General features: G+C 33.5%; 1 protein-coding gene across 1 annotated transcript; it reads right to left on the bottom strand.

The window, feature by feature from the left end:
- Nucleotides 1–8,712: 8,712 nt before the first annotated feature.
- Nucleotides 8,713–10,667, bottom strand: LOC140982350 (gibberellin 20 oxidase 1-D). The gene is made up of 3 exons (XM_073448830.1): nucleotides 10,030–10,667; nucleotides 9,619–9,940; nucleotides 8,713–9,514 (listed from the first exon to the last, which is right to left on the bottom strand). Exons 1-3 carry the CDS (start codon nucleotides 10,578–10,580, stop codon nucleotides 9,227–9,229), a joined length of 1,161 nt encoding a protein of 386 aa, XP_073304931.1. The 5' UTR covers nucleotides 10,581–10,667; the 3' UTR covers nucleotides 8,713–9,226.

Here is a 10,667-nt window from a genome sequence, read left to right as displayed (position 1 = left end):
ATTGTGAAATTTGGAATCCTCATCGACTCAGCCATAACAATAACTAGTGTATCGACGCTCGTGTTACATGTTTGTACCGTCTTTTTTTATGATTAAATTGATTTGTATTCAAATAGAAGTAATATTATAATTGTAAAATTTATTAAAGATTCATAATATAAGTTTTTTTTTGAAGGAATTCATAATATAAGTTGAAATTATAAAATGAAAATAAAATAAAAGATATAATTTTAGTTTTTTATTTTATTGGATATTTCGAATATTGAGATACCACTCAAAAGTCAAACCAGACGGTAAATAAAAAGTCTCCACTAATGACTCAAAAGTCAAACCTGTAGACGATAACCAAATGCTCCGTCCTTTCGAATGGACCCATAATAAACCACTGAAAGAACATATAGAAATTGGTCTTCAATCTTCGATCGTCGATTTTTTTTGTATTCAGTCCCTGGGTATTTTTTAGTACCACATTTCCATATGAAGTGTACCACATTTTGTATGACATAGTACCATAATTTTGTGGGTAGAGAATGAACCCAAAGAAATATTTTGATTAGAGATTTTTCACCAACTTTCTCTAAGAAATATTTTGATTAGGGATTTTTCACCAACTTTCTCTATTATTTATGCGGATTATTTAAAAACAAACAAACAAACAAAATTTCAAAAACTGTTTTGTACATTGGCCTAGTTTCAGTTTTTTCTTCTAATAATTAGTTTTAATGCAATAAAAATTGGCAGTTTTGCACATTTAGTCCAATTTTGTTGCAAAATTGACAGAATGCTGGACAATACTGGTGTATCGAAAGACATTTTCATATCTTGAGATAAAATTGAGGATTTCAGAAATGTATAAAATTTACTGCAACAAAACCAAAACTTTATCAATCAGTGATACCCTGCTCACCCTTTAATGAGCGACCATGAACGTCAGCTGTCAGCTGTAATTTTTTAAAAAAAAAAAATAAAGCAAAACAAAATTAAAAAAAATGAGACCCATTACACTCTCAAATTTAAGAAAAGGATTGGACGACTTTCAAACACTCATTTCATGAACCGAATGGTGAAAAGCTTCTCGGCCATGCTCTTTGTGAGGATCAACCAAGCGCTTAGTCGACTCACGCTTGGGTGGTAGACCCAAGTTTTGGCCAGCGCTTGGTCGACCCAAGCGCTTGGTCGACCCAACCCAAACGCTTGTGGGTCGACCAAGCGCTTGCGTCGACACAGCGTTTGGGTCGACCGCTTTGTGTCGACCCACGCTAGCGCTTGGTCGACCCAAGCGCTTGGTCTTTTTGTGATGTGTGTGATTTTATGTATTTGTGTAGACAATAGTGTTCAAGAAAATCCTCCATATTTTTCCAAGCTCCAAAACAGAAGAAAAATGTAACAAAAGTAATAATATTTATTTTACTGTTTATTTATTTATTGTGTATATACTTAATATATAATATAATGTTATAATAAAATAAATTTTTTAAAAACTTGTTATAAATCCTGGGAGGATGTTAAGACGACATCTCACACTCCCAGTAAGGGATACGACAAGTATAAAAGTCTATAAGGTTTTTACACAAAATATCTTATGACACCTCATTATAATATTGTGATATGATATACATAATTATTTAAAACATTACTAATATTATATACACCATATTATTACCATAAAATTATACAAATACATATATTTATTTTCTTGTACACCAACGGTCATAAACGGTAACAAAACGGCTAGTTTTTGCCCTATAAATATGATCTCACAAACATATTCAATCACTCCAACTTTCTCTTCTTCTCTAAAATTATTCTTCATCAAATTTTTGAAGAAAAAAGAAGATGGCTTTCACAAAGTTATTTTTAATTATTTTGGTTATAATACTCACGAATCTTGTACTTATCAGAGAATATCCTCCTCGTGTGTTTTCTTTATTTTTACGAATGCTTGTATTTGTAGTTTATCCATTACTTTGCATTGCAATATTCATTAACTAATAAAATGCATCATAATTTTTTTTAGTACCACCATGTCAAACTTGACAAAGCTCGAATTTGTTGCACTCGACATTACGGGGAAAAATTATATGCCATGGACTCTCGATGTAGAAATGCATCTTGAGTCATTGGGTCTAAGCGAGACCATTAAAGAAAATGGTATATCTTCATCACAAGAAAAAGCAAAAGCTATAATATTTTTGCGTCGACATCTTGATGAAGGTTTGAAATGTGAATATCTCATCGAAAAAGATCTCATGGCTCTGTGGAAATTATTAAAAGAAAGATTTGAACATATAAGGGAAGTTATACTTCCGACCGCCCGTGATGAATGGAATATGTTGAGATTCCAAGATTTTAAGAAATTAAGTGATTACAATTCGGCGATGTATCGAATAATCTCGCAATTAAAATTTTGTGGACATGAGGTTACAGAATCAGAAATGCTTGAAAAAATATTTTCCACGTTTCACGCATCAAATATAACTCTACAACAACAAGATAGAGTGCGTGGATTTGCGAGATATTCTGAACTCATCGCCTGTCTTCTTGTGGCGGAAAAAAATAACGAGCTATTAATGAGAAATCATCAGTCCCGACACACTGGATCAACAGCATTTTCAGAAGTAAATGCTGTAAGCAAAAATGAATTTAAACCTGGAAACCAAAATCAAAGTTATAGACAAGATTTTGGTCGAGGACAAAATCGAGGTCGTGGTCGTGGACGTGGACGGGGACGTGGAAGTGGTCGTGGTCGTGGTCGTGGTCGTGGACGCGGCCGTGGTTTTGAACATAATCGAGATAGTTATTTCTATAACTCATCTTAAAAGAGCGTCCCAAACCATCCACCGAAAAGAAATCAAGAGAATATGAGTGTTAATGAGAATCACTCAAAAAGATTTGAAAGTTCTTGTTTCAGATGCGGTACTCCAGGACATTGATCCCGTATTTGTCGAGCCCCTGAGCACCTTTGTAAACTTTATAAAGAATCAATAAACGGGAAAGAAAAGGAGACCAACTTCGCTGAACATAGTGAACATTTGAGTGATTCAACTCATTTTGATGCCGGAGATTTTCTGATTGATTTATCAGACAATGATCAATTTGCTGGTGGATTAAATATGTAAAATATTTTATTTTTCTATGTACTCGTATGATAATGTTTTATAGTGTGTTATATTTTTAAATATGTATTGTATTGTATTTTATTGTCAGTAATTTTATTTCATTGCATATTTTTTTGAAGTTCAAATATGGAAAATGCTATGAACCAAGCTGAAGTTTGCATACCTGATAGTGGTACAACGCACACTATCCTCCGAGATAAAAGATATTTCTTGGAACTAAAACCAACAAAAACAATGGTGAATACAATATCAGGTCCTGTAGACTTGATTAAAGGATATGGTAAAGCACAATTTTTGTTACCTAATGGTACAAAATTTTTGATCAATGATGCTTTGTATTCACCACAATCGAAAAGAAATTTGTTGAGTTTTAATGATATATATTCCCATGGGTATGATACTCAAACAATGAATGAAGGGAGTGAGAAATATATGTGTCTTACCACATATAAATCAGGAAAGAAATATGTGATTGAAAAACTACCAATGCTCCCTACTGGATTGCATTATACACATATAAGTCTCATTGAATCAAACATGGTAGTTGATAATTCTTCAATATTAACCCATTGGCATGATCGATTAGGACATCCGGGTTCAACAATGATGCGAAGAATTATAGAAAATACACATAGTCATCCGTTGAAAGACCAGAAGATCTTTCAGAATAATAAGTTTCAATGTAAAGCATGTTCTCTTGGTAAAACTTATTATAAGACCATCACCAGCCAAAATCCAAACTGAATCACCAATGTTTTTTGAACGTATTCAGGGTGATATTTGTGGATCAATCCATCCACCATGTGGACCATTCATATACTTCATGGTATTGATTGATGCCTCCAGCAGATGGTCACATGTATGTTTATTGTCAACTCGAAATGTTGCATTTACAAGATTACTTCCTCAAATAATAAAATTGAGGAATCAATTTCTCGATTATACAATCAAGAAAATTAGACTTGATAATGCTGGTGAATTTACTTTCCAGACTTTCAATGATTATTGTATGTCTATGAGAATCATTGTTGAGCATCATGTTGCTCGTGTAGATACNGACCTCAAAGAAAGATTGGAATTTATATCGGTTATGATAGTCCATCAATCATTCGATATCTTGAACCTCAGACAGGCGGCGTGTTCACAGCACGTTTTGCTGATTGTCATTTTAATGAGGAAATCTTCCCAATGTTAGGGAGAGACAATAAACATACCGAAAAGGAAATTACATGGTTTGTATCATCATTGTTACATCTGGATCCAAGAACACAACAATGTGAAAAAGATGTACAGCAAATTGTGCACTTGAAAAGAATAGCAAATCAAATACCAGATGCATTTACAGATGCAAAAAGGGTAACTAAATCATATATACATGCTGTAAATGCTCCTGCTCGAATTGAAATTCCAAAAAAACAAATTGAACAAAGTCATGATGTCGTAAAACGCCTGAAGCGTGGAAGGCCAGTCGGTTCCAAGGATAAAAATTTTCGAAAAAGAAAATTCTTAGAAAAACACAATGATCACAAAATAGAGAATGATGTTCCTGAAGAAACACATGATGATCACAAAATAGAGAATGTTGTCCTGAAGAAACACATGATGATGAAAATGTTGTATCAGAACCACAAACTGACGAGAATCATGAAATCTCTATCAATTATATTAATACTGGAAAAATATGGAACCGAAAAGATATAAAAGAAATTGATGATATATTTTCTTATAATGTGGCAATCAACATCATAAATGATAATGAAGATCATAAACCAAAATCTTTTGGTGAATGTAAAAATCGGTAGGATTGGATAAAATTGAAAGATGCCATCCAGGTTGAATGTGATTTTGTGTGTGATGATGAAGGTAATGATGTAATTTATTTTTGGATTATTTGTAAAGATGAAGGTAATGATGTAATTTATTTTTGGATTATTTGTAAAGATTTTCTATAAATAGATCTCTCATTTGTGAAGAAAATCACAATTGAGTTGAGAGAAAAATATTATAAAGTGTGTAGTGTGATAATTTTGAGAGTTTGAGATTTTTACTTTTTACCGTAAATTTTTATTTTTTCACAACAAATCATTCCAGTTGGATATTTGTATAACATAAATATTTCGAGAAGCACTGATTAAATATCTCGATTTAAATAAATGTATATAACTTAAATATTTTCATTACTCATACACAACTTCTTAAATAAATTTTAAATATATTATTCACAAAACCAAACATCCAAAACCCATACAAAACATTTAAAATATCAAAAGTCGTTCTTCATCAAATGCCTCAAATTTTAATTATATTAATACAAGATATACTATATACATCGCACGAGTGAAATACTATTGTTATCAAATTCTACTATAGTTTTGCGACGATGACCCTTAATAATAGTGACCAGACTAGCGTGGGGGATTTGTAATTTTGCCAAGAATAACTCGGTGGGGTTGCGCATTTATGATAAATATCATCATAGGAAGAAAGCAAAGGACAAACACAAGGACAATGTCGTGAGTATTCCATTTTGCCACAAACTTCCAAAAACTCATCATACATTACAAATTTACTTATTCCAATAATAAGAGGAAAACGAAAGCAAAATTTGCCAAGTAAGTTGGTCTGTGTTTTTTTCTCTAAGCGATCAAATTTTAATTATAGAGTGATAAATTATTATTTTTTGGTATATTGAAGGTGATTTTCAACGTATGATATCAAATATTTTTTTAAAAAATACTAACATAAAATTGAACATGCCTGCTAGCACATCGACATTAAGAATTTAAGTGGAAATAGGACTTATTGTGCAAAAAATAGAGTAAGTTTCTTGTGAGACGATCTCGCGGATCTTTATCTGTGAAACGAGTCAACCTTACCGATATTCACAATAAAAACTAAAAGGTAATACTCTTAGCATAAAAAAAATAATTTTTCACGAATGACCCAAATAAGATATCTGTCTCACAAAATACGACCCGTGAGACCGTCTCACACAAGTTTTTGCCCAAAAAAAATAAGCCAATTTATTGCATTAAACCAATTTTTTGGTCAATTAGAGAAGCAAAACCTATACAAAGCAACTTTCTGAACCAATTTCGTTTTCTATAATAAAAAATAAATAAATAAATAAATAAAATAAAAGTAATCACACACTCGCGCTAGAATCCAATGCATCGAAAGCTCTGTCAATCCTCGATGGATTCTCGCTAGCTCCTCCTATTCTTCTCTATCATGATTCATTCCAATTTGTGGGTTGTCAATTGTCATGTGTCTTTCTCTTGGATTCATTTACTTAATTCGAGTCTTTTTAATATCCTATCCAAATTTTATGTTTAGCATGTCACCTCCATTTTGGCCCCCTATATTATTTTTCCTATTTGGATAGACCCCTTTATTTTAATCTTTAAAAGCTCTCATAATTTTCATAATTTGAGAAGGATGACCAAGGTTGGTTTCAGAAAATTTCATATAAAATGGTTGATATTACATCACCAAATTAGTAAATTCGTCCGGTAAATTCGTAAATTTCAAATTTTAGTCCTTTGTGTTAAAAGATCGATTTTTTTAGGTTGACAATACCTTAAGTTTTGTGAACTAACATATTCTGGTACAAACGCAATTAAGATTAGAGGTAAGATCAATTATCGGAACAAAGTTCAAAGATTACTTCACTAATATATATCAAGATCAAGGCAAAAGAAGATCAACATATCAAAATACTAAGGAATACACCAAGATCAAGACACAGAGATGACTATCAAAAGCAGACATCAAATCATCGGATCAGAACAAATGTTCGAGATCAAGAATTTATCTTTCAAACTCAAATATGAATACAAATATAAGCATCTCAGGAAACGAAAAACATCAGAGCGTATCAAGATCAATTAAGCTTATCAGAAGACTCGATGCTTTTTGAAAATTTTATTTAAGAATATTGGATTAAACACTTAGAATTTTTCTAAATATTCGATATCATAACATATCAGAAGAGATGAATGATAGCTGATCATGCTTATTTTGTGGCTTGCAACAACTCTCAACTATCATAAATGGATCAACATATCAATGGGAGCCGTTATTTTTTAATTTTCAAGTGATAATCAGACATGTGGAGTCCAACGACTTCTTTTACGTGATAATACGAGGAATTAAATGCGCATTAAATGACAATGTACTATCAGCACCAGAAAAGAGTATATAAGCACATTGATAAAAGATTTGATGATCAGAAAACGTCGGTGAACATTGGATTGAAGGCTATAAATACCCATAATTTGGTCATTTATTAGTAATCGAGTATTTGACATCTAGAACATTCAAGATACCTCAAGAAAAAACTTTCTTAGTTGATATACAATCCACATGGATGATCTTATTGCATCACACTTCAAAATTTATTTGTGTATTCAATTCGCCCATGCTGCAAGCCATAGCCATGTCAATTTTTTTGTAGCAATCTTGTATTGCATTTTTCTTCCTTGTAAATCGTCATACTGTGTTATTTAGACGTGCAGCTGAGTGTGTTGTAAATAAGTTTAACAACTTAGCATCAACTTGTGATCTATAATTTTCTTTCAATAAAAGAATTTATCAAAAATAGTCTATTTGTGCACGCCCTATCTATACCACAATTTTTGTTATTTCGATCATAACACTTTAATCAGTCAAAATTTGATTTCAGTTCAAGTTTTTTTGTTTGACTTTCAATCTTATTTTTTATGAGTGCAAATATGATGTTGGATATTGTTTACATTATATCAAACATTGCCTACATAACACTCCGAAAAAATACTAAAAGTTAAATAAATAAAAAAAAAAAAGCAACAGAAGACCTTTCTTTACTTTACTTAAGGGGAACTTTGACTCATCCAACATATATGACGACAAATTAAGATTGTGTTCACGTTTAAAATATTATTTATTAGATTAATAAACCTCTAAAGCATGATTAATGAAAAAAAATACTAAATCTTGCCCATACAAATTAATGCCCTTGACTAGATGTAAGGGTAAATCCTAAATCTCAATAAATTATGGCTTAACATGTGAAATTGAACTATCTCACATCATGATCACAGTGTTCACGACGAAAATGATAATCTACGCGATGTTATTTGCATTCTATTTTATGTCATATATACACTCATTCTTGATGAAATTTATATATTATATAGATTATGAACAACACATATTAATTACAATGGTCATCTAGCTAGCTAGAACATAAAAGATCGTTTAAATAAGCAAGTAGATCTCTTGTAAGATAGTTTCACGGATTTATATTTGTGAGACAGATCGATCTTATCCATATTTACTATGAAAATAATAATTTTGTCATAAAGAGTAATATTTTTTCATGAGTTGCGTTGGGTCGGAGATCTGTATCATAAAATTAACTAGTGAGACGGTCTCACAAGAGTTTTGTGTATATTAAGTAGAGTAGTTAACATTTACTTCATTAACAAATTCATCTTTGCCAAGAGTGGTGGGTTGCAAGAGTGACCCTATGAACTTGTGTAGTGCATGAAATAGAATGGAAAACCAACTATTTTCTGTGAGGAAATAATGTAAACGTGCACACTTGAAATGAAAAGACAAATGCAAGTGTTCCTTTCTATTGGGTCTTCACATTGGACACCATTATAGCTAGCTATGAAAAGAGAGAGAGAGACCATTAGTATTTCAAAATATTGACAATGATTCTATAAAACGATCGAATTGAAATTACAAAATTGCCCTCATTCACTACATAACTTTATTCATTTATTCACAAATTCCTTCTATTTCAATTCGGCCATTGAAATTTTTTTCTGCATCCCTTTACTAGTCCCGACTGTACCTAGTAAGAGGGTCGATCGACGTAACGCCGGTGATACTTTTCGAAAAAGAAAATGGAAAGGCCAAATGATATATTTTAGGGTACGTAGCTAAAGTGTGGTTGACCTTAAAGAGTGCACTAACACATGATGTATCAGCTTATAACTCTCATAGGTCAACCACGATGATCGACGATATGTTCCGTTTTATCGTTTCTCTTTTTTAAAGAATCACCGGCCTGGGATTCGAGCGAGCGAGTGAGAAATCATATGGGATTATTGAATTAATCAAGAAATTTCAGCTGTATTTTGTTGTTGTTGTTGTTTGAGGATCCAAGTAGAGAAACTCTTAAGGGTATCCATGTCAGCTCTGTAATGTTTCTGTGTGAACTCGAGCAAGGTCGGCCACCTGAAATCCGGATATATTCTAGGGTTATTGGAGTCCACCAATTCAGGTGGTGGGCTCACCACCTTATCCTTTTTAGGACAAAGAAAAAAAGCAAGAGATTTCCTAGGACACTTGCTGTTCACCACTGCCCTGTGCAAGCAACTTTTGTACCTCCCATTTGAAAGTGCCTATTCCAAGAAAAACCCACAAATTTTTAGAATCAATAAACTATATTAAACATGTATTTTTATGATTTATAATGTTAAAAGATTGGTTCTTGATCTTATCTAACCATGAAAGTGTCGCCTATGTTGACAACAAAGGCATTGAAATTGGGAGTAATGGATCTCCATTCGTCGTCCACAAACACTTGGAGTCCATTTACTTTGTCTTGGTGAAGAATAGTTAGTGAGGTCGGATCACAATGCGGGCCCGTGCCTAAGGTCTCCTCGGGCCTTTGGCACGGTGGGTAGTAGTTTAATCTCATTATAGATTCGTTTTCCTCGAAAAATTCTTTGAAGTGGCTACGGCTCACCCCGAGGCTCATCCCCAAGAGTTCCATGATCCCTAGAGAAAGTTCGTTCATGGAACCACAATAGTCTTGGTACGCTTTCCTGTAATTGTAATTCATTCAACGTTTCGAGAATTTCGACAAAAAAAAAAAAAAAATTAAACCAACTGAATAATGTAAATCTTTACATACCCTAAATGTTCAAAATCATGGCCCAATGTGTTTAGGAAGTATTGCTCCACAATGTGTGATGAGTCCTCGTGCGTAGAATAGTGAAAAGAGAGCGTTTCCTTCCATGGTAACTTGGACGAAAACCGCCCGGTAAAGCTACTCGCGTAGCCACAATGCTCGCCGAGTTTCCTCTGAGCCTTCTGCTTCTCATGAAGTGGTTGCTCGAAGAAATGGTCCATGTAACGATGAGCATCTGAGATAAGCCCCGGTTTGACTCCATGATTCACCACTAGAAAGAAACCATGCTTTCGACACGCCTCTCCCACGAGCTCCGACGCTTTAGTGGAGGCGATAGGGTCTCCGGAGAGGAACCCCGCAAGGTCGATCAGTGGCACATTGAGCTCCGGGAGATTAGCCTTAGGCTTCTCGTGGTCTGGCCATGTGAATTGTGATGGTATCTCAGTCTGGTGTTTTAGAAACGAAGCGTCGAAGATGAGTGACTCATCTCTCTGCTTGTCCTCAAGTGGAGGAGGCATGGAGGGCTCTTTCTTGATCATGCAATTAATCGTCATTGAATCGTAACCAAAACGCAGCGGAATTTATAAGGGACGAAGGGGAGGGGATGAAAATAAAAGTTTAGGGGGTGTGATAAAGGAAAA

Source organism: Primulina huaijiensis, chromosome 8 (assembly GCF_012295235.1).
Source record: "Primulina huaijiensis isolate GDHJ02 chromosome 8, ASM1229523v2, whole genome shotgun sequence".
In the NCBI taxonomy this organism is placed as follows: Eukaryota; Viridiplantae; Streptophyta; class Magnoliopsida; order Lamiales; family Gesneriaceae; genus Primulina; species Primulina huaijiensis.
This window is presented reverse-complemented; position numbering and strand designations above follow the sequence as displayed.